Source organism: Oncorhynchus clarkii, chromosome 3, assembly GCF_045791955.1.
Source record: "Oncorhynchus clarkii lewisi isolate Uvic-CL-2024 chromosome 3, UVic_Ocla_1.0, whole genome shotgun sequence".
NCBI classification, from domain to species: Eukaryota; Metazoa; Chordata; class Actinopteri; order Salmoniformes; family Salmonidae; genus Oncorhynchus; species Oncorhynchus clarkii.
Window position 1 is genome coordinate 63,483,704 of NC_092149.1, and position 25,602 is coordinate 63,509,305.

A 25,602-nucleotide genomic window follows, 5' to 3' on the forward strand; every position below is an offset into this window, starting at 1 on the left:
GTTGAGATTGCATCGTCTGTGGACCTATTTGGGCGGTAAGCAAATTGGAGTGGGTCTAGGGTGTCAGGTAGGGTGGAGGTGATATGGTCCTTGACTAGTCTCTCAAAGCACTTCATGATGACGGATGTGAGTGCTACGGGGCGGTAGTCATTTAGCTCAGTTACCTTAGCTTTCTTGGGAACAGGAACAATGGTGGCCCTCTTGAAGCATGTGGGAACAGCAGACTGGTATAGGGATTGATTGAATATGTCCGTAAACACACCGGCCAGCTGGTCTGCGCATGCTCTGAGGGCGCGGCTGGGGATGCCATCTGGGCCTGCAGCCTTGCGAGGGTTAACACGTTTAAATGTCTTACTCACCTCGGCTGCAGTGAAGGAGAGACCGCATGTTTTCGTTGCAGCCCGTGTCAGTGGCACTGTATTGTCCTCAAAGCGGGCAAAAAAGTTATTTAGTCTGCCTGGGAGCAAGACATCCTGGTCCGTGACTGGGCTGGGTTTCTTCCTGTAGTCCGTGATTGACTGTAGACCCTGCCACATGCCTCTTGTGTCTGAGCCGTTGAATTGAGATTCTACTTTGTCTCTGTACTGGCGCTTAGCTTGTTTGATAGCCTTGCGGAGGGAATAGCTGCACTGTTTGTATTCGGTCATGTTACCAGACACCTTGCCCTGATTAAAAGCAGTGGTTCGCGCTTTCAGTTTCACACGAATGCTGCCATCAATCCACGGTTTCTGGTTAGGGAATGTTTTAATCGTTGCTATGGGAACGACATCTTCAACGCACGTTCTAATGAACTCGCACACCGAATCAGCGTATTCGTCAATGTTGTTATCTGACGCAATACGAAACATCTCCCAGTCCACGTGATGGAAGCAGTCTTGGAGTGTGGAGTCAGCTTGGTCGGACCAGCGTTGGACAGACCTCAGCGTGGGAGCCTCTTGTTTTAGTTTCTGTCTGTAGGCAGGGATCAACAAAATGGAGTCGTGGTCAGCTTTTCCGAAAGGGGGGCGGGGCAGGGCCTTATATGCGTCGCGGAAGTTAGAGTAACAATGGTCCAAGGTCTTTCCTCCCCTGGTTGCGCAATCGATATGCTGATAAAATTTGGGGAGTCTTGTTTTCAGATTAGCCTTGTTAAAATCCCCAGCTACAATGAATGCAGCCTCCGGATAAATTGTTTCCAGTTTGCAGAGAGTTAAATAAAGTTCGTTCAGAGCCATCGATGTGTCTGCTTGGGGGGGGATATATACGGCTGTGATTATAATCGAAGAGAATTCTCTTGGTAGATAATGCGGTCTACATATTTGAGTTTAACCATCATTTTTGTTGTAATATTTGTTCCGTCTTTTCTGTTAGGTTAAACAACCAACTTTCTCTGTCTTGTTTTAAACATTGCTCTGGCAATTTCCTTTCTTTTCGGCGTCAGACCAATGCCTACTTCTCACTTAAAACATTTTTTTTGTTTTTAATTATATTGTGCTGACAGAACATCCTAGATCTTACCTACCTTTCCAAGCCTACCTTTCCAATATCTTACCTACCTTTCCAAGCCCTTAGCAAGCCTCCAGCGTGTGCTCCTATGGTCGTTGACTATGTTCCAACAGGATGTTAAAGCATAATTAAAGGTAATCGGAGGCACAAGAGGTGATTTGTAGTCAGAATACATGTCAGAGCCAAAGGCAGCGCCTCCAGTGAGATCCACATAATAATGGAGCCAGCCCACCTAAATGTAAGACAGAGAACACCATTATGTTGGCTCAGTTATGATTGAAATACTTAACATCTTTTATCTTGATGGTGATTATAGTTCTATGCTCATTGTCTGTAGTCAGCAGGTGTGAATTGATTCATGTGTGGGTGGTTGAAATACTGAGAAACCTCTCTCTGAAGACCATTCAGAGGAGAAAGGGTGTTTCACATAAAGGCAATTCTATGCCATTAAAGAACCATCAGAGGCATCCATGTTGTGGTGTACTTTCAAAATGGTAAACAAGCACAAACAACACTTTCTTGTTGGGAGGTAAAGAGTTTCCAGGATTAAAGGTGATCAAATATGTTGTGTGGATTCATCAGATTAGTGTGTTTTCTTGACATTTCACATGAGTTAACCTTCATTTTCACACGAAGCAGTCTTTTAAACGTCCTGAACAGTCATTCTGAAAAGTACTTTTGCAGTACTTGATTTTGTTGCAGTAAAATCATCTCAAGCTAATTTGGTGATACACAAAGTTACTCAAACAACATTGAAATTGCATCAATGATATATATATATATATATGTATGTATGTGTATAAATATATATTTATATATATATATATTTATATATATATATATTTTTTTCTAATTTTGTCTGTCATATGTACCTATGATGAAAATTACAGGCCTCTCTCATCTTTTTTTAAGTGGGAGAACTAAATACTTTTTTGCCCCACTGTATATATATATATACGTGTATATATGTGTATATATATATATATATATATATATATATATATGTATATATATGTGTGTATATATGTATATATATGTGTGTATTTTGTTCTTTTTGTTCTATGCTGGCTGAAGACCTAGCTAGCCAGTAACTAGCTAACACCAGACACATATGAAAGGGGAAACATACAGTATAAGTATCTTTGCCATAGATGAATAAGGTAAACTTTTCATTATATTTGCTGACACCCTACAGTCAAATATTGGCACCAGTAGAATAGCTATATATACCACGCCCTCTCTGCAAACACTCCTTCTCCGGTGTTGGTTACAAGGCGGAACTTACTTAAATCAGGTTAGAGAATATCTTGTTGCCATTGGTGTATTAAAATGAGAGTTAACGTGATGTTACCTTGTTCCCTTAATCATAAATCAAAGTGTTTGACATGGGGAAGGGACGACTAACTTTATTATCAAACTTTATCAATGTAGAAGTAACAGTCATTTTTCAGACTTTGGTCATCATCCTTTGATCTGGTTTCCTTTAAATATCATCCAATTTCATGAAAAACATTATTTTGACAGTTGATGACCTTTTAAATCAATGCAACAAGAATAGAGGGGCTAGCAGAATATCACAGGCTCTACTTAATGTGTTGAATATTAACCACTTTCTCCCTCTGTCTTTTTACCTTCTTCGGAGCGCCTTTTTCTGATGGAAAACAAAATCTGTTGCATTTTGGAGACTATTTAAAGCTGCAGTTTAGTCTAAATTACTGCTTAGGGTACAGCCTAGTCGCCTTCGCAAGGCTATATTTCTCTTGCAAATGATGATAAAGCAGACCTCAAAGTGCATCATGTCCTTTAATGGCAGATTGCATGGGTGTTCTTGGGTTTTAAATAGTGTTTCAAAGTACCAGTTTCATGTGCCAGCTGGCACTATCATTGTTTATTCAAAACAACTGGTTTGCTAATTCAAAGCTGCCTGAAATGAGAGACATTGACTGAGTTACTGTAGGATTCTACCATCATTAAGATTAGGTTTTTCACTTGTTTCAGGCATTAATCATATAATGAGTGTTTAGTTTGTTGTTGTCATTGTCTCTGCTAGTTGTTTATACCCCCCTCTCCTTTTCACCAGATAGTCCATCGTACAGCCGTCCCCAGTGCGCTGGCCCTGGACTGGATAGGGAAGAACCTGTACTGGTGTGACATCGAGAGGAAGAGCCTGGAGGTGTCTAAAGCTAACGGCCTGTACCCCTCTGTCCTGGTCAGCACTGGTATCAGGAACCCCACTGACCTGGCTCTGGATCCACAGTCAGGGTACTCTATCAGACACTTTGATCTCTATCCCTCTGACCTCTTACCCTAACCCCACTGACCTGGCTCTGGATCCACAGTCAGGATACAGCCGCAGGCAGAACAGGAGAGAGAGAGAGAGAGAGAGAGCGAGAGAGACAGAGACAGAGACAGAGAGAGAGAGAGAGAGAGAGAGAGAGAGAGAGAGAGAGAGAGAGAGAGACTATTGCAACATAAATAGTGGAGGGTTCAGGAGACACTGTGACCCATGATAATCCCACCCACTTTGCCAAAGCACAGCCCCCACACCACTAGAGGGATATCTTCAACTACCAACTTACCATCCTGAGACAAGGCCGAGTATGGCCCATGAAGATCTCCCCCACGGCACAAACCCGGGGGGGGGGCAACCCAGACAGGAAGATCACGTCATTGACTCAACCCACTCAAGTGACGCACCCCTCCTAGGGACGGCATGGAAGAGCACCAGTAAGCCAGTGACTCAGCCCCTGTAATAGGGTTTGAGGCAGAGAATCCCAGTGAAGAGATGGGAACCGGTCAGGCAGAGACAGCAAGGGCGGTTCGTTGCTCCAGTGACTTTCCATTCACCTTCACACTCCTGGGCCAGACTACACTCAATCATAGGACCCACTGAAGAGATGAGTCTTCAATAAAGACTTAAAGGTCGAGACCGAGTCTGCGTCTCTCACATGGATAAGTAGACTATTCCATAAAAATGGAGCTCTATAGGAGAAAGCTCTGCCTCCAGCTGTTTGTTTAGAAATTCTAGGGACAGTAAGGAGGCCTGCGTCTTGTGACCGTATCGTACATGTAGGTATGTACGGCAGGACCAAATCAGAAAGATAAGTAGGAGCAAGCCCATGTAATGCTTTGTAGGTTAGCAGTAAACCTTGAAATCAGCCCAAGCCTTAACAGGAAGCCAGTGTAGAGAGGCTAGCTCTGGAGTAATATGATAATTTTGGGGGGTTCTAGTCAAGATTCTAGCAGCCATGTTTAGCACTAACTGAAGTTTATTTAGTGCTTTATCCGGGTAGCCGGAAAGTAGAGCATTGCAGTAGTGACAAAAGCATGGATACATTTTTATGCATAATTTTTGGACAGAAAGTTTCTGATTTTTGCAATGTTACGTAGATGGAAAAAAGCTGTCCTTGAAACAGTCTTGATATGTTTGTCAAAAGAGAGATCAGGGTAATGCCGAGGTCCTTCACAGTTTTATTTGAGATGACTGTACAACAATCAAGATTAATTGTTAGATTCAACAGAAGATCTCTTTGTTTCTTGGGACCTAGAACTAGCATCTCTGTTTTGTCCGAGTTTAAAAGTAGAACATTTGCCGCCATCCACTTCTCATGTCTGAAACACAGGCTTCCAGGGAGGGCAATTTTGGGGCTTCACCATGTTTCATCGAAATGTACAGGTGTGTGTCGTCCGCATGGCAGTGAAAGTTAACATCATCTTTCCGAATGACATCACCAAGAGGTAAAATATATAGTGAAAACAATAGTGGTCCTAAAACGGAGCCTTGAGGAACACTGAAATTAACAGTTGATTTGTCAGAGGACAAACCATCCACAGAAACAAACTGATATCTTTCAGACAGATAAGATCTAAACCAGGCCAGAACTTGTCGGTGCAGACCAATTTGTGTTTCCAATCTGTCTAAAAGAATGTGGTGATCGATGGTATCAAAAGCGGCACTAAGGTCTAAGAGCACGAGAACATATGCAGAGCCTTGGTCTGATGCCATTAAAAGGTCATTTACACCTTCACAAGTGCAGTCTCAGTCTAAAACCAGACTAAAGTGTTTCGTATACATTGTTTGTCTTTAGGAAGGCAGTGAGTTGCAGCTTTTTCCCCCAAAAAAATTGAGAGGAATGGGAGATTCAATATAGGCCGATATTTCTTTTTATTTTCTGGGTCAAGGTTTGGCTTTTTCAAGAGAGGCTTTATTACTGCCACATTGAGTGAGTTTGATACACATCCGGTGGATAGGAAGCCGTTTATTATGTTCAACATAGGAAGGCCAAGTACAGGAAGCAGCTCTTTCAGTAGTTTAGTTGGAATAGGGTCCAGTATGCAGCTTGAAGGTTTAGAGGCCATGACTATTTTCATCAATGTGTCAAGAGATTTAGTATTATAAAACTTGAGTGTCTCCCTTGATCCTAGGTCCTAACGCAACTAACTTTTGGTAACATTTAACCTACTGTTTTTTAAATGTTCTGTTAGTGACATCTAAGACCTCGCCACATTCCTCCCTGTGTAGGTATGTGTTCTGGGTGGACTGCTGTGAGTCCCCTTATATTGGTCGTGTGGGCATGGATGGCCGTGGGCAGGTCGTTATCATCGACAAGGAGATCTACAGCCCAACTGCCCTCACTATAGATTACACCAACAAGAGGCTGTACTGGGCTGACGACAACCACATTCTGTTTGCTAACATGGAGGGCTCCCAGAGACACAAAGGTGAGGCAGAATAAAATGGGTACATTTCCTTGCATCCTCTCTCCTCACCTCCTCAAAACAAATTGCAGAATAATGGAAGTATTTGAAGTATTGAAAGTATTTGAAAGAAAACTAATATGTTTAAACACAGGTCTGGTTACAACACACTGCTGATCATTTGTTGACAGATCTGCTGTCATGCTGCATGCTCATCCACTAATGGCGATTATCTTTTGCCTGTATTGTGTCTCTTCCCAGTGTCCTACGACCACATCCAAGGTGTGATGGGTCTGACACTGTTTGAGGACTTTGTCTACTGGACGGATGGGAAATCCAAATCACTCCGAAGGGCACATAAAACAACTGGGGCCCAGGGGATAGAGCTGCTTAACTCCTGGCAAGCCATCAAGTCTGTTAAGATTTACCATTCACTACGCCAACCTGAAGGTAGAGTAACCCACCCAGCCAAGCAGTCCCCTCATCTGCCAGCCCATGGTTATGCTATTATTATATAGGATGTAATTATATAGGGTATGATATTAAGAATGTGGCTACTGTTCAGTTTAATGATGTTGTACTTTTGGTGTTGCCCCCCCTCTTCCCTCCTCCCTCTGTGCAGTGCCCAAGCACCAGTGTCAGGTGGCCAATGGAGGATGCAGCCACTTGTGTCTCCTCTCCCCCAGCGGGGAACACAAGTGTGCTTGTCCAACTAATTTCTACCTCGCCGCTGATAATAAAACCTGCCTCTCCAACTGCACTGCAAGTCAGGTCAGTGCCTAGTCCCTCACACTCTCCTCGGCACTTGTAGATAATATGGTAACTCTTTTCCAGTTTGTTATTATATTCTGGGTTTTCCCTAAGGCAGATCTGTTGTTTCATGCTTTTTCTCTTTGTTTATATCACACTCTCTCTTCTTTCCTGCCTTGCTTCTATAGCTTAAGTTCCATGAAAATAGTAGTGTTGCTTTGTTATGCTTTGAACAACTCGAATGGAAAGCTAGAATCCATTTTTTGTGTTGAGTTAGAATTCTGTCTGATTAATTTGTGTGTTCTGTAGTTCCGCTGCGGGACCGACGAGTGTATTCCTTTCTGGTGGAAGTGTGACACTGTGGATGACTGTGGTGATGGCTCAGACGAGCCTGCTGACTGTCGTGAGTACCATGTTTTCCAATTTATACAAACTATGCATTACTGGACTTACTGGGGATCCTGGTATGGTAGGCCAAAGTCAATCAGTCAGCCTTGGAAACTACTTTTTTTTTTATTAAACATTTTTGCTGTGATCTTTTACTGTGATCTGAGAATATTTGAAATAATATTTGCGTTTTGAAGTTAACTTTAGAACGTGTATTAAATGCATGTTTACACATGCTTTTCAGAAATGCAAGAACTGTTTTACATTGTCATTAAGTATATTTTTTATTACGAATGTGTAGCTTATCATAATACGTGAGCATACATAATGTTCAGCATACAAGTACTTTAATTGGCTGGCTTTGCATTCTCTGAGATAACATTGCTAATTTTCATGCAGCTGAATTCAAATGTCAGCCTGGTCGGTTCCAGTGTGGCACTGGCCTCTGTGCTCTTCCTCCCTTCATCTGTGATGGGGAGAACGACTGTGGAGACAACTCAGATGAGGCTAACTGTGGTAAGGAGGAAGACTGGAACATGCATCCCCATTCACGAAGATTGGTGAAGTCAAATTGCCATGGTCTAAGGGGCTTCCCAGTTCTAGGAATAATATTTATATTGTTGTTACTGTCCTTTACACTGAGTCTATCTGTAGGAGTCTGTTATCCGTTGATGTTCAGGGGGAATAGCAGATAAACAATACGTCTTCAAGCAGCTTTATACCTTTAATGATGCCTTTCAACACATCTTGCTTCAACACAAAAACATACGTCTGGTATCTGGCCACAATAACATGTCCATTAAAGAAGACTGTAGTTGTTACTGACTTTCACACTGAACCTGTTGACGTTCAGATAGAAAATCAAACAATACGTTAACCAGCAGCTTCATACCTTTCTTACCGCTTGATACCTTTTCAAGGCATGTTGCTGCAATACAAAAAAAGAACAAGTATGGATTTATGTCACAATAACAAGCCCATGTGTGGATGTGCTTTGATTTCAAAGCATTGTTATTTTTTTATTAGGTTCTTTGCTAAGCCAACAACTTCACTTTATATTAAGGTGATGCAGCCTTTTGTCCTACATGTTTTCGTTGATAGATGATTTTCATCCTAAGTGGACGCTTGGTTATACCTCTTCTCCTCTATTTTATCTTTCAGAGACGTACATATGTCTGTCAGGGCAGTTCAAATGCACCCGGAAACAGAAGTGTATCCCTCTAAACCTCCGCTGCAATGGACAGGACGACTGTGGAGATGGAGAGGATGAGACAGACTGTCGTAAGAAGAACCTTCTAAATTACCAGCAGAGGGATTGTTTTAGGAATCTTTAGGATTACTTTTTAATTTAGGCTAGACTACTTCTATGGGATTATTTTTTTTGCCAGCAGTTCAACAAGAATGAGATGGAAATTCTTATGTGAAGGTGTAAAGGTGGTATCTGACAGTTTGAGACATATAATCCTAAAGGTCATTACCGGTGAATTTATAGTGAAGCTCAGACAGCCTACCCTTATGTGCAGCCTTAAATAATAGGGAGTCAGATAGTGATTAGGTATTCCAAAGGCATGCTTGTTTAGCCCTTTCCCTGTGTGAGAGGATTAGCTATGATTGAATTAGAAAGTGAAAGAGAGAACAGATATAGGTATTTATATTATTTGATGGTAACTCTAGCTATCAGCAGTAAGGTTATACCTCTGACAAAATGTCTGTGGGTTGCTACATTTGTTTTGCTTGCCTGTGATTTCAAGATGGAGTGAGAGTCACTATGGAGTGAAAATCAGTATAATAAAAAAAAAAGAAGCTTTTATTAAGGAGAGCTGTATAATTACTTCAGCCATCGCAATTCACTGTAGGAGTCGTAGGCATTCTCCCTCTTAATCAGACTGTAGATGTACATTTGTAAATGTAGTAACACTGTGCCAATCACAGGAGGCTGCGAAGGGTAGCACAGCTCATAATAATGTCTGGAACAGTGAAAATGGAAACCATTGACATGGATGGTTATCTGAGTTTTAAACTGACTTGGGTGTTTCTAGACTGCAGATATTTGGGTTGATCTGTTTATTGTGTTAACCTGTTTGCAAGTCAGTTATTTCTAAATCAGAGGCTGATGATTCCATCTGTAAGGTATAGTAATACATGTTATTAACACAGCATGTTCCTGCCTCTGTAAATTATAGTTATTAATCTATGTGTTCAAGGCTTTTGGGCTGTTTGCTCACCTCTTACTCCTTACGTCTGTCCTCTCTCCATCTCCCTATCTCTCTCTCCCCCTTATCTCTCGCTCTATCACTCTCCCATCCCCTATTGCTCTCCCTTCCCCACAAGCATTTCACGGTAAAGTCTACAGCAGTTGTATAAAATTTGATTTGATTTGGCCTGGTGTAAACCTGGACCCCCTCCTCTCCACAGCGGAGAGCACCTGTTCCCCAGATCAGTTCCAGTGCAAGGCCTCCATGCACTGCATCTCCAAGCTGTGGGTGTGTGATGAGGACCCGGACTGCACAGACGGGTCAGACGAGGCTAATTGTGGTGAGTGGGGGAGCATTAAAATCATAAATCAAACCAGTCCTATAGTTTTATTGCTCCTTGGTTGAAATTGTGATTAGGAAATGAATTAATTGTACGCATGGGTTCATTCTAATCTGCTCTGTACTGATTGAGTTGAAGCAGCCATAAAGACTGGTAGTTTATCAGCACTGGATGTCAGACTTTTCAGTAGTGTGTATGGCACCAAAACAGCAGACATCACATTGGATAGTTAGCGCATTATGGTATTTAGTGTTTTGACCCCCACAAATAGTTTAGAGTATTATTTTCAGAGTATTTTTAGTGGTAGAGATACTTTCCAACCTCATGCAACTATCTTTCCCACCGGTCATGACTTGAAACTGTGAAGCTAGGAAGTCACTGAGCTGTGTTGTTCTACTTTTAAGTCAACTTCTTCCTCTGGATTAGGCTTTCAATGATTTTTAGCTCTGCTCACATCTAGAAGAAAGAGATCAAGGTTCCACATGAATTTCCTTCTTGGGCCTTTGTGCAGTGTTAGAAAGTGTTCTATCTTTTAAGGCTGTTTTCATCTTCATCTCAGTCCAATGGTTATTTGAGTGGATAGATAGGCTGTCATAATCTTTGGGAAAATCGATCAGCTCAAGATCAATTGTTTCTTCACTCAAAGTATTGGTTGTTTTGTTTGATACTAACTCTTCTGATGTTCAAAACAAGCTATAAGCTACTATTTGCCACTAACTAAAGAGATTTCTTTTAGAAGTTGTAACATTTGAATTAACGTTTCCTAAATGCTGTTCAGTTAACAATTGAGTGCGATATGGAGGATAATTAGGATAGTGAAATCATACTCCTAAACCATTGTCCTTGAGATGTTTTTAAATCTCATTCTTCCATTACTAGTTCTCTTTAACTGTTCTTTCTTTGTTAATTGGCTCAACCAATTGACTCAATTGGACAATCTGAGACAAAATAACTTCAATGGTTTTGATCGAGTGTGTGTGTCAGGGTTTCCGTCAGGTCAAATGACCAGGAAGATTTTAATTTATCGGGCATTTTAGGAAATGTACCGGTCATCCATATGCATTGGGTGCATAACCCATTAGGGTGTTCACCCATGCAGCCAGTGCTATCAAACAATGAGGGACATTTACGTGTCCTTAAAAATAGTCTAGAACAAATGACAAAAACACTGTTGCTTGTGATGTAGCATTAGAAAACTTTATTGCCTATTGTTTTATTGGTTTTTGCTTTCCTAAAATAATAATTGTCCACCTCATGGTTCAGCTGTCGGGGAATTGAGCACTAAATGCATCAGGGCATTGCATGCATAGGCCTATACTGTTGGCTTAGGCGTCCACTGTATGATATTAATATAAAATAATATATATATAATTGAAGAGAAGCTTAGGCATAGTCCCAGAGAGAGAGAGAGAGGCCTATATGGCCAACGACATGCTACTACACCAACGTATATTTCATTATTCTTGTCAGATAGGCTAGCCTACTGCCTCTGCTATACAGACATAGGCTTACAGGAGGAGGCTTATTCATTCATTTTCAAGAAGAATATTTTTTATGAAGACAAGCATCACTTCAAGTTTATCTGTCGAAGTCAGTTGGAGCACCTTAGTACCATAGGCCTGCAGTATAATGGGCTAATAACCACACCACACCAAACCACAAAAGTTTCTAAACTTTAATTAGGCTAATATCAAAAGTAAGTTAAGCCATTATTTATAGAGAAAATATGAGTAGGATATTATATTGCGGCTAACACGACAATACAGTTGAAACTTAATTTGGTCAAAGAAAATGAATCAGAATGAAACAAAACACTTGAGAACTGGTTTAAAACTTCACAAACGTTTTGAACAGGCTGTATTGCAGCAATTACTAAGAAAGGCTAGTGCCTACCATACCCAACAAATGTACAGCAATAGGCTAATGATATGTACAGTATTTTACAACAGGCCTACTCTGCAACTTGATCCTGGACTTCCTGACAGGCCGCCCCGCAGGTGGTAAGGGTAGGTAGCAACACATCTGCCACGCTGATCCTCAACACTGGAGCTTCCCAGGGGTGCGTGCTCAGTCCCCTCCTGTACTCCCTGTTCACCCACGACTGCATGGCCAGGCACAACTCCAACACCATAATTAAGTTTGTGGATGACACAACAGTGGTAGGCATGATCACCGACAACGACGAGACAGCCTATAGGGAGGAGGTCAGAGACCTGGCCGGGTGGTGCCAGAATAACAACCTATCCCTCAACGTAACCAAGACTAAGGAGATGATTGTGGACTACAGGAAAAGGAGCACCGAGCACGTCCAAACACACTTGGTCCAACACACTTGGTCCAAACACACCAAGACAGTCGTGAAGAGGGCACGACAAAGTCTATTCCCCCTCAGGAAACTAAAAAGATTTGGCATGGGTCCTGAGATCCTCAAAAGGTTCTACAGCTGCAACATCGAGAGCATCACTGCCTGGTGCGGCAATTGCTCGGCGTCTGACCGCAAGGCACTTCAGAGGGTAGTGCGTACGGCCCAGTACATCACTGGGGCAAAGCTGCCTGCGATCCAGGACCTCTATACCAGGCAGTGTTAGAGGAAGGCCCTAAAAATGGTCAAATACCCCAGCCACCCCAGTCATAGACTGTTCTCTCTACTACCGCATGCAAGCAGTACCGGAGTGCCAAGTCTAGAACAAAAAGGCTTCTCAACAGTTTTTACCCCAAGCCATAAAACTCCTGAACAGGTAACCAAATGGTTACCCGGACAATTTGCATTGTGTTCCCCCCCAACCCCTCTTTCACGCTTCTGCTACTCTCTGTTCATCATATATGCATAGTCACTTTAATGATACCTACAAGTACATACTACCTCAATAAGCCTGACTAACCGGTGTCTGTATATTGCTTTGCTACTCTTTTTTTCAAATGTATTTTTACTGTTTTATTTTTTCCCGCACCATTGGTTAGAGCTTGTAAGTAAGCATTTCACTGTAACGTCATCATCTTTGAAACCTGTTTTATTCGGCGCACGTGACAAATCAACTTTGATTTGATTTAACCTACTTATATCTTAAACTAAATATGGAGCACACTATTAAAGAGAGAGATCAAACTTAATTTAGCCACCGAAAATGTCACGTTTAGCATATTTAAAGAACTGGTTTGGATTAATAAATATGCCTACAGTAATAACAATGATATACAGTAATAATTATGATAAAATTATTATAAATATGAGAAGAAGAAAAAATACAGTTCCAAATTTGCCTCCTACCTGAATAGCGAGTTGCACAGTAGCCTGCATTTGGACGCGCCAACATTCTTCCCATTTACGTCCGCTACAATATTAAAAACTTGTCCATGTGGAGGACATTCTCCTGGTAGGCTTTTCACTATAGGCATACTTTCTAACTTTCATTTTACTTCAATGAAATAGGCCTCCATCTTCGCTATCAACAGTATCCCAAGGCTTCTCTCTCTCTCTCTCTCTCACTCTCTCTCTCCTCAGTATCAGGCGCATAAGGCCAAGGAGTGAGAGAATGGTGCTGGAGCACGAAATCAGGATGTATGATATGTAGCCCCGGACAATTTGACCAGCTACAATTGTATTTATTGGCTTTTAATTCATCCGTTAGCCGGGAAACCCTGGTGTGTGTGGTGGGTGTTATCAGCATGCCAATCTCAACAGAAATTCATTTGAGTGACATCTGAAAAAGCTATCATCAGGATGTTTTATAATGGCATGTCACTTCCCTGCAGCTCCCTCCTTACATTGATTTCCCTGTGATTGTTATCTATGCTTCTGAATTGCTGTTACTCTTCATCAAGTGGCATTTTTTACAAGATATTTCAGTACACTCAGACACAAATCGATCCTGTGCCAAAGTTGAAAAAGTGCTCAAAAGTAAATAAAAAATAGGTATACTACTCAAAATAGTCATACATTTTCAAAGATGATGATATATTTGAACTGACATTTGATTGTAAAAGTGAAGCTCTAATGAGCTAAGTAAGATATAAAGTAGATATTCTTATAAATCATCTATAGTGCTGTGTCAGTATTTATTTTATATCTTGTTAGTGGCTGGTTCCTAATGAGTTTTCCCTCGTGTGTGTGTGTGTGTGTGTGTGTGTGTGTGTGTGTGTGTGTGTGTGTGTGTGTGTGTGTGTGTGTGTGTGTGTGTGTGTGTGTGTGTGTGTGTGTGTGTGTGTGCGCGCGCGCTCACTCCCCCCTCCTGCCCCTATTGTCACATTGGAACAGCAACTAAGAAATGGTTTCTTATAATGTGGGATGGGCACCAATTTGAGTAGGACACTGAAATAATAATAATACAATATATACAGTACCAGTCAACAGTTTGGACACATCTATTCATTCCAGGGTGTTTATTTCTTTTGACTATTTCCTACATTGTAGAATAATAGTGAAGACATCAAAACTATGAGATAACACATACTATATGGAATCACGTAGTAACCAAAAAAGTGTGAAACAAATCCAAATATATTCTATATTTGAGATTCTTAAAAGTAGCCACCCTTTGCCTTGATGACATTCTCTCAACCAGCTTCACCTGGAATGCTTTTCCAACAGTTTTGAAGGAGTTTCCACATATGCTCAGCACTTGTTGGCTGCATTTCCTTCAGTCTGTGGTTCAACTCATCCCAAACCATCTCAATTGGGTTGACGTTGGGTGATTGTGGAGGCCAGGTCATCTGATGCAGCACTCCATCACTCTACTTCTTGGTCAAATAGCCCTTACACAGCCTGGAGGTGTGTTTGGTCATTGTTCTGTTGAAAACAAATGATAGTCTCACTAAGCACAAACCAGATGGGATGGCGTATCAATGCAAAATACTGTGGTATCCATGCTGGTTAAATGTGCCTTGAATTCTAAATAAATCACGACAGTGTCAGCAAAGCACCCCCACACCATCACACTACCTCCTTCATAATTCACGGTGGGAACTACTCATTCGGAGATAAGCTGTACACCTACTCTGCGTCTCACAAAGACACGGCGGATGGAACCAAAAATCTCAAATTTGGACTCATCAGACCAAAGGACAGATTTCCACCGTTCTATGTCCATTGCTCGTGTTTCTTGGCACAAGCAAGTCCCTTCTTCTTATTGGTGTCCTTTAGTAGTGTTTTCTTTGCAGGAATTCGACCATGAAGGCCTGATTCACGCAGTCTCCTCTGTACAGTTGATGTTGAGATGTCTGCTACTTGAACTCTGTGAAGCATTTATTTGGGCTGCAATTTCAGAGACTGGTAACTCTAATGAACTTATCCTCTGCAACAAAGGTAACTCTTGGTCTTCCTTTCCTGTGAAGGTCCTCATGAGAGCCAGTTTCATCATAATGCTTGATGGTTTTTGCGACTGCACTTGAAGAAACTTTAAAAGTTCTTGAAATTTTCCACATTGGCCTTCATGTCTTAAAGTAATGATGGACTGTCTTTTCTCTTTGCTTATTTAAGCTGTTCTTAACTTGGTCTTTTACCAAATAGGGCTGTCTTCTGTACACCACCCCTACCTTGTCACAACACAACTCAAACGCACTAAGAAGGAAAGAAATTACACAAATTATCCTTTAACAAAGCACACCTGTTAATTGAAATGCATTCCAGGCGACTACCACATGAAGCTGGTTGAGAGTGCCAAGAGTGTGCAAAACTGTGATCAAGGCAAAGGGTGGCTACTTTGAAGAATCTCAAATACAAAATATATTTTGATTTGGTTAACACTTTTTTGGTTGCTGCATAATTCCATATGTGTTATTTCATACTTTTGATGTCTTCACTATTGTTCAACAATGTGGAAAATAGTAAAAAAATAAAGAAAGAAAGAAAAACCTCTGAATGAGTAGGTGTGTCCAAACTTCTGACTCGTGCTGTATATCATATAAAGACTGACAGCATCCTGCCACACCTGTCACCATCTCCTTCTGATACCTAACCCTCTATGTGAGTACTGTTATATTCTGGTCATTTTCCCTAACTACTTGTGTATAAATGTAGTTAAAAAAGAGACTTGGCTGTGACTTTGAAAGCCATTACGTGGAATTTAGATTTAGATTTTTTTATATACATATACGTTTGAAAGGTGTTTTTTGTCTCCTGGTTTTAGGAAACAGAACCCTCTGTATCAAACTTTTGAGATTAATACATTAAATGTATATTTATAACATAGCAAAAAATGTAGGCAATTAAGATCAAATCAAATGCATTTATATAGCCCTTCTTACATCAGCTGATATCTCAAAGTGCTGTACAGAAACCCAGCCTAAAACCCCAAACAGCAAGCAATGCAGGTGTTTTAGTGACAAAACGGATGGCACTGTGATAAACTGCATCCAGTTTGCTGAGTAGAGTGTTGGAAGCAATTTTGTAGATGACATCGCCGAAGTCGAGGATCGGTAGGATAGTCAGTTTTACTAGGGTAAGTTTGGCGGCGTGAGTGAAGGAGGCTTTGTTGCGGAATGGAAAGCCGACTCTTGATTTGATTTTCGATTGGAGATGTTTGATATGGGTCTGGAAGGAGAGTTTAGAGTCTAGCCAGACACCTAGGTACTTATAGATGTCCACATATTCAAGGTCGGAACCATCCAGGGTGGTGATGCTGGTCAGGCGTGCGGGTGCAGGCAGCGAACGGTTGAAAAGCATGCATTTGGTTTTACTAGCGTTTAAGAGCAGTTGGAGGCCACGGAAGGAGTGCTGTATGGCATTGAAGCTCGTTTGGAGGTTAGATAGCACAGTGTCCAAGGACGGGCCGGAAGTATATAGAATGGTGTCGTCTGCGTAGAGGTGGATCAGGGAATCGCCTGCAGCATGAGAAACATCATTGATATATACAGAGAAAAGAGTCGGCCCGAGAATTGAACCCTGTGGCACCCCCATAGAGACTGCCAGAGGACCGGACAGCATGCCCTCCGATTTGACACACTGAACTCTGTCTGCAAAGTAATTGGTGAACCAGGCAAGGCAGTCATCCGAGAAACCGAGGCTACTGAGTCTGCCGATAAGAATACGGTGATTGACAGAGTCGAAAGCCTTGGCAAGGTCTATGAAGACGGCTGCACAGTACCGTCTTTTATCGATGGCGGTTATGATATCGTTTAGTACCTTGAGCGTGGCTGAGGTACACCCGTGACCGGCTCGGAAACCAGATTGCACAGCGGAGAAGGTACGGTGGGATTCGAGATGGTCAGTGACCTGTTTGTTGACTTGGCTTTCGAAGACCTTAGATAGGCAGGGCAGGATGGATATAGGTCTGTAGCAGTTTGGGTCCAGGGTGTCGCCCCCTTTGAAGAGGGGGATGACTGCGGCAGCTTTCCAATCCTTGGGGATCTCAGACGATATGAAAGAGAGGTTGAACAGGCTGGTAATAGGGGTTGCGACAATGGCGGCGGATAGTTTCAGGAATAGAGGGTCCAGATTGTCAAGCCCAGCTGATTTGTACGGGTCCAGGTTTTGCAGCTCTTTCAGAACATCTGCTATCTGGATTTGGGTAAAGGAGAACCTGGAGAGGCTTGGGCGAGTAGCTGCGGGGGGGGGGGGGGGGGGGGGGGGCTGTTGGCCGAGGTTGGAGTAGCCAGGCGGAAGGCATGGCCAGCCGTTGAGAAATGCTTGTTGAAGTTTTATCATGGATTTATCGGTGGTGACCGTGTTACCTAGCCTCAGTGCAGTGGGCAGCTGGGAGGAGGTGCTCTTGTTCTCCATGGACTTCACAGTGTCCCAGAACTTTTTGGAGTTGGAGCTACAGGATGCAAACTTCTGCCTGAAGAAGTTGGCTTTAGCTTTCCTGACTGACTGTGTGTATTGGTTCCTGACTTCCCTGAACAGTTGCATATCGCGGGGACTATTCGATGTTATTGCAGTCCGCCACAGGATGTTTTTGTGCTGGTCGAGGGCAGTCAGGTCTGGAGTGAACCAGGGGCTATATCTGTTCTTAGTTCTGCATTTTTTGAACGGAGCATGCTTATCTAAAATGGTGAGGAAGTTACTTTTAAAGAAAGACCAGGCATCCTCAACTGACGGGATGAGGTCAATGTCCTTCCAGGATACCCGGGCCAGGTCGATTAGAAAGGCCTGCTCACAGAAGTGTTTTAGGGAGCGTTTGACAGTGATGAGGGGTGGTCGTTTGACTGCGGCTCCATAGCGGATACAGGCAATGAGGCAGTGATCGCTGAGATCCTGGTTGAAGACAGCGGAGGTGTATTTGGAGGGCCAGTTGGTCAGGATGACGTCTATGAGGGTGCCCTTGTTTACAGAGTTAGGGTTGTACCTGGTGGGTTCCTTGATGATTTGAGTGAGATTGAGGGCATCTAGCTTAGATTGTAGGACTGCCGGGGTGTTAAGCATATCCCAGTTTAGGTCACCTAACAGAACAAACTCTGAAGCTAGATGGGGGGCGATCAATTCACAAATGGTGTCCAGGGCACAGCTGGGAGCTGAGGGGGGTCGGTAGCAGGCGGCAACAGTGAGAGACTTATTTCTGGAGAGAGTCATTTTCAAAATTAGTAGTTCGAACTGTTTGGGTATGGACCTGGAAAGTATGACATTACTTTGCAGGCTATCTCTGCAGTAGACTGCAACTCCTCCCCCTTTGGCAGTTTTATCTTGACGGAAGATGTTATAGTTGGGTATGGAAATCTCAGAATTTTTGGTGGCCTTCCTGAGCCAGGATTCAGACACGGCAAGGACATCAGGGTTAGCAGAGTGTGCTAGAGCAGTGAGTAAGACAAACTTAGGGAGGAGGCTTCTGATGTTGACATGCATGAAACCAAGGCTTTTTCGATCACAGAAGTCAACAAATGAGGGTGCCTGGGGACATGCAGGGCCTGGGTTTACCTCCACATCACCCGCGGAACAGAGAAGGAGTAGTATGTGGGTGCGGCTGAAGGCTATCAAAACTGGTCGCCTAGGGCGTTGGGGACAGAGAATAAGAGGAGCAGGTTTCTGGGCATGGTAGAATATATTCAGGGCATAATGCGCAAACAGGGGTATGGTGGGGTGCGGGTACAGCGGAGGTAAGCCCAGGCACTGGGTGATGATGAGAGAGGTTGTATCTCTGGACATGCTGGTTGTAATGGGTGAGGTCACCGCATGTGTGGGGGGTGGGACAAAGGAGGTATCAGGGGTATAAAGAGTGGAACTAGGGGCTCCATTGTAAACTAAAACAATGATAACTAACCTGCACAACAGTATACAAGGCATATTGACATTTGAGAGAGACATACAGTGAGGCATACAGCAATCACGGGTGTTGAATTGGGAGAGCTAGCTAAAACAGTAGGTGAGACAACAACAGCTAATCAGCTAGCACAACAACAGCAGGTAGAATGGCGATTGACTAGGCAGAGGGGGGCTCGGATTAACTACACACAGAGCCTGAGTGCGGCTGGGGCCGACAGATAAAACATAAACAAGCAGAATGGATTACCGTGATTAATGGACAGTCCAGCATGCATCAGCTATGTAGCCAAGTGATCAGTGTCCAAGGGGCAGCGGTGGATGGGGCAGGGAAGCTGGACTGGCGAGTGTTATCCAGGTTAGAAAACTAACAATGACTAAATAGCTTGTAGCCAGTTAGGCTAATGCCAGTTAGGCTAATGACCAGCATGGTCAAACAATAATCACAGTAGTTGTCGAGGGTGCAGCAAGTCAGCACCTCAGAAGTAAATGTCAGTTGGCTTTTCATAGCCGATCATTCAGAGTATCTTTACCGCTCCTGCTGTCCCTAGAGAGTTGAAAACAGCAGGTCTGGGACAAGTAGCACGGCCGGTGAACAGGTCAGGGTTCCATAGCCGGAGGCAGAACAGTTGACACTGGAGCAGCAGCACGGCCAGGTGTACTGGGGACAGCAAGGAGTCATGCCATGTATTATACCCTTCCGGCACCGACAGAGATGGCCGCTTCGCCTCGCTTCGCGTTCCTAGGTAGTCCTGAGGCATGTTCCTAGGGCTCAGGTCCTCCGAGAGAGAGAAAGAAAGAGAGAATTAGAGCGAGCATACTTAAATTCACACAGGACACCGGATAAGACAGGAGAAGTTACTCAGATAACAAACTGACCCTAGCCCCCGACACAAACTACTGCAGCATAAATACTGGAGGCTGAGACAGAAGGGGTCAGGAAACACTGTGGCCCCATCTGATGATACCCCTGGACAGGGCCAAACAGGAAGGATATAACCCCACCCACTTTGCCAAAGCACAGCCCCCACACCACTAGAGGGATATCTTCAACCACCAACTTACCATCCTGAAACAAGGCCGAGTATAGCCCACAAAGATCTCCGCCATGGCACAACCCAAGGGGGGGCGCCATCCCAGACAGGAAGATCACGTCAGTGACTCAACCCACTCAAGTGACGCACCCCTCCTAGGGACGGCATGAAATAGCACCAGTAAGCTAGTGACTCAGCCCCTGTAATAGGGTTAGAGGCAGAGAATCCCAGTGGAGAGAGGGTAACCGGCCAGGCAGAGACAGCAAGGGCGGTTCGTTGCTCCAGAGCCTTTTCGTTCACCTTCACACTCCTGGGCCAGACTACACTCAAATCATATGATCCACTGAAGAGATGAGTCTTCAGTAAAGACTTAAAGGTTGAGACCGAGTCTGCGTATCTCACATGGGTAGGCAGACCATTCCATAAAAATGGAGCTCTATAGGAGAAGGCCCTGCCTCCAGCTGTTTGCTTAGAAATTCTAGGGACAATTAGGAGGCCTGCGTCTTGTGACCGTAGCGTACGTGTAGGTATGTACTGTCGTGGAAGGATCAGAATTTGTTGGTAACATTTGTAAGATGTTTAATATTCATCAAATGTGTGTAAGTTACTTCTCATCAGAATGGTATTTTTCTGTAATACTGTGGCGAGGTTGCAGTTATCTGTTCTATGTCAAAACTAAGTTGCATGGGCCACTGAGAGGGGAGAGGTCAAAGTGTCATCATGTGTAAACATATCTTTTACTCCCTACCTTTTTCTTGTGGGGAAAGAAGGGTGGCAGTGTCTGGAATCATTCTATGCTCCCTCTAATGTTGTTTCTATCTTAACCTATAGCCTCATTCTCCTCTCCGTGAGTTTGTCCAGGAGGTTGTATTTTGAGTTGGTTGTATCTAAATGACAATTTGATATATGCCTGTTGATATGGAGGATTTGGTTTATGGTTCTGGGGTTTGGGAAAGGAGACAAAGCTGAACGATGAATTATGTCTATGCTGTCTGACTATGTGTGTCTTTGCTATTAAAGGAACTCAGTTGCATTGTAAGGGGGCTCTCAGAGAATTCACTGAGAGACACTGAATTTATCTGAGAGTCACAGGATTGTGATAGAGCTCATATAATTAAAGATGGACTTTTATAACTAACTCTGACGTGTGTGTGGTTTGCTCCCATGATTTGGTAAATAGAGGAAATTTCCACGACAGTACGGCAGGACCAAATCAGAAAGATAGGTAGGAGCAAGCCCATGTAATGCTTTGTAGGTTAGCAGTAAAACCTTGAAATCAGCCCTTGCCTTAACAGGATGCCAGTGTAGGGAGGCTAGCACTGGAGTAATATGGTCAAATTATTTGGTTCTAGTCAGGATTCTAGCAGCCGTATTTAGCACTAACTGAAGTTTATTTAGTGCTCTATCCGGGTAGCCGGAAAGTAGAGCATTGCAGTAGTCTAACCTAGAAGTAACAAATTAATTTTTCTGCATCATTTTTGGACAGAAAGTTTCTGGTGTTTGCAATGTTACGTAGATGGAAAAAAAGCTGTCCTTGAAACAGTGTGGATATGTTTGTCAAAAGAGAGATCAGGTTCCAGAGTAACGACAAGGTCCTTCACAGTTTTATTTGAGACGACTGTACAACCATTAAGATTAATTGTCAGATTCAACAGAAGATCTCTTTGTTTCTTGGGACCTAGAACAAGCATCTCTGTTTTGTCCGAGTTTAAAAGTAGAAAGTTTGCAGCCATCCACTTCTTTATGTCTGAAACACAGGCTTCTAGCGAGGGCAATTTTGGGGCTTCACCATGTTTCATTGAAATGTACAGATGTGTGTCATCCGCATAGCAGTGAAAGTTAACATTATGTTTTCGAATGACATCCCCAAGAGGTGAAATATATAGTGAAAACAATAGTGGTCCTAAAACGGAACCTTGAGGAACACCGAAATTGAGAGAGGACAAACCATTTGTCAGAGGACAAACCATTCAGAGACAAACTGATATCTTTCCGACAGATAAGATCTAAACCAGGCCAGAACTCTTCCGTGTAGACCAATTTGGGTTTCCAATCTCTCCAAAAGAATGTGGTGATCGATGGTATCAAAAGCAGCACTAAGGTCTAAGAGCACGAGGACAGATGCAGAGCCTCGGTCTGACGCCATTAAAAGGTCATTTACCACCTTCACAAGTGCAGTCTCAGTGCTATGATGGGGTCTAAAACCAGACTGAAGCATTTCGTATACATTGTTTGTCTTCAGGAAGGCAGTGAGTTGCGCAACAGCTTTTTCAATTTTTTTTGAGAAGAATGGAGGATTCGATATAGGCCGATAGTTTTTTATATTTTCTGGGTCAAGGTTTGGCTTTTTTAAGAGAGGCTTTATTACTGCCACTTTTAGTGAGTTTGGTACACATCCGGTAGATAGAGAGCCGTTTATTATGTTCAACATAGGAGGGCCAAGCACAGGAAGCAGCTCTTTCAGTAGTTTAGTTGGAATAGGGTATGCAGCTTGAAGGATTAGAGGCCATGATTATTTTCATCATCAGGTCAGTGAGCTATTGGATGACATAATCAAAAATTACCTCACTCTTATTGTCACGTTCGTCATAACGAGGAGACCAAGGCGCAGCGTGATATGAATACATTCTTCTTTATTAAACTAAGAACACTAAACAAAATAACAAAACGAACGTGAAGCTATATAACACAAGAGTGCTGACATGCAACTACACATAGACAATAACCCACAAAACCAAACTGGAAAATGGCAACCTGAATAGGATCCCCAATCAGAGACAACGATAAACAGCTGCCTCTGATTGGGAACCAATTCAGGCCACCATAGACCTACATTTACCTAGACATACCAAAACCCCATAGATGTACAAAAACCCTAGACAAGGCAGAAACACACATTCCACCCTCGTCACACCCTGACCAAACCAAAACAATAAAGAAAACAAAGATAACTAAGGTCAGGACGTGACACTTATTTTAGTTTCTGCCTTAGTCTCACAGGGAGGGGAGGTAACACTATCTCTATCACCAATCTTAGGAAGACATCATTTTATCAACAAAAAAAATGGCAAATATTTTGTGGTCTTAAGAAAAGGTGTTTAATATTGCAAAGTTGTCATAGATTCTGTTAGGAGATCTAAGCCATTGGCAGCACAGTCAGGTATTTCATCTTACACTGTGTTAGTGTCTCTCGAGTACGAGGGATGTTTTGAACTTGGTGTCAGCCTTGCACTACGAGGAAACCCTGAGGAAATGATGATTACACATAGAAATGTGATAGCTCCACCATTAATATTCATGCTCTTTGAAGACATTTGCATCTGTCTGTTTGTTTGTTTCCTGATGTAAAAAAGATGAAAAGACCTGCGGACCTCATGAATTTCGCTGTGAGAATAACAACTGCATCCCGGACCACTGGAGGTGTGACAGCCAGAACGACTGTGGAGACAACTCAGATGAGCAGAACTGCAGTGAGTACACCTATGTCTGCTGCTCTACTTTCTTAGCTCCCTCCTAGCTTTTAGCAACTTATATATGCTCTTGACGTCGTACAGGCCAACTGGGGTTTGTACGGTCATGAAAATCATGGAAACGTAGTATAGTCTTTTCAATAGTATTTTCCAGGCCTGGAAAAGTTTTGGAAAATGATCAATTTGACCAAATTTTAGGGATTTTATGAAAATTCCTTTTATAATTTCTGTTAATGTAATTTATTTAGCCACAGTTATAAATAAAAAGTTTTATCAATCAGCCAGGATCTGAATGACACTCTTGCGCGGCTCTATTTGCGTGCGTCACCTGCATGTGTGCAAGACAAGTGGGCCATTGCTAAAGGACAGAGAGACAGTTGGACATTGCAGCAGCAAGTAGGCTTAGCCTATCAAATATGATAGAGAACAGACTAATAACTAGGTAGCCAATTCAAAACAAATCTTGTACCCTCTAGTTAACTAGCTATTGTTAGCATGTATTCATGTTTTTGTTATGTCCCAAAAAACTTTCCATCGACACTAGCGAATAAGGCCATATACAGTTGAAGTCGGAAGTTTACATACACCTTAGCCAAATACATTTAAACTCAGATTTTCACAATTCCTGACATTTAATCCTAGTAAAATGCCCTGTCTTAGGTCAGTTACTATTGCGTACCATTGTTTGTACCGATGAACGTGGTACCTTCAGGCATTTGGAAATTGCTCCCAAGGATGAACCAGACTTGTGGAGGTCTACAAGTTTTTTTCTCAGGTCTTGGCTGATTTCTTTAGATTTTCCCATGATGTCAAGCAAAGAGGCACCGAGTTTGAGGGTAGGCTTTGAAATGCATCCACAGGTACACCTCCAATTGACTCAAATGATGTCAATTAACCTATCAGAAGCTTCTAAAGCCATGACATAATTTTCCGGAATTTTCCAAGCTGTTTAAAGGCACAGTCAAATTAGTATATGTAAACTTCTGACCCACTGGAATTGTGATACAGTGAATTATAAGTTAAATAATCTGTCTGTAAACAATTGTTGGAAAAATGACTTGTGTCATGCACAAAGTAGATGTCCTAACCGACTTGCCAAAACTATAGTTTGTTAACAAGAAATTTGTGGAGTGGTTGAAAAACAAGTTTTAATGACTCTAACCTAAGTGAATGTAAACTTCCGACTTCAACTGTATATGCCTTTTTTAAATTATTCATATGATTAATTTAAACAAATATTTTGGACGAAACAAACGATTCACTTTGTCATTGTATTAGTTGGGAATCAGTTCAAACGTGGTGAATCAATTTGTGAATCGCAAACAGTAATTTTAGGATAAATTTTTTGATGTAGCCTTTCTTTTGGATTATGTGTCTTCAACACTTGTTTTGTAGATACTTCCAATTGATTTAGGCATCCAATGTTTGGGACATTGAAACTCAATAGATTCTAGTCAGCCTGAAAAGTAAACTCTTCTAAGGTAGCTAGCTAAGATAAATATGGCTAAACTAGAAAGGGTACATTTCCTGAAGACGATTTGTGGGCTCGCTTTAGCTGAATGAAGAGATTTGTAGTCTATCAAAGCCATTTGATCTTTGATAGTGAGCTAATTATTGGTGTAGTTGTTGAGCGGCTTCACTGCAAGTATATTGTATGTTTCGGATATTCAAGTTAAAAAATGAGCTAATTATTTCAAAAGGCATAACACGTATTTGGTTACAATGTTATACAGTACATCAAGGAGAGCTAATGGGTGTGCAGGCCTTTATTCCATTCGTCATGTAACAACACACATTTTAGAAATGAGCTGCTCAACCGGACCATGATTAACTGGCTGTGTTTGAGCTGGGCTTGATCAAAAGCCTGCACACCCAGTAGCTCTCCAGACTGAGAGTTGACCACATGTGTTTTGTACAGGTGTTTTACTTTGTGGGGGTCAAGTGCCTTGCACAATAACAGGAGGTGGTACATGGGATCAGAGAGCAGCCTACCAGTGTCGATATCACATTACGCTTATTTTTGTATACGTACATAGAGACGCCACCAATTGTT

At 42.4% G+C, this 25,602-nt stretch overlaps 1 protein-coding gene across 1 annotated transcript in view; it reads left to right on the forward strand.

Moving 5' to 3' along the window:
* The window catches only part of LOC139401164 (low-density lipoprotein receptor-related protein 1B-like), a 430,219-nt gene that overhangs the window by 372,127 nt on the left and 32,490 nt on the right, over window positions 1-25,602 (forward strand). Inside the window, exons 59-67 of the mRNA XM_071145604.1 lie at window positions 3,566-3,747; window positions 6,008-6,207; window positions 6,445-6,633; window positions 6,806-6,954; window positions 7,243-7,336; window positions 7,720-7,836; window positions 8,482-8,601; window positions 9,736-9,855; window positions 23,433-23,549. Of these exons, the coding sequence (XP_071001705.1) occupies window positions 3,566-3,747; window positions 6,008-6,207; window positions 6,445-6,633; window positions 6,806-6,954; window positions 7,243-7,336; window positions 7,720-7,836; window positions 8,482-8,601; window positions 9,736-9,855; window positions 23,433-23,549 (1,288 nt within the window). The remainder of the gene's footprint in view (window positions 1-3,565; window positions 3,748-6,007; window positions 6,208-6,444; window positions 6,634-6,805; window positions 6,955-7,242; window positions 7,337-7,719; window positions 7,837-8,481; window positions 8,602-9,735; window positions 9,856-23,432; window positions 23,550-25,602) is intronic.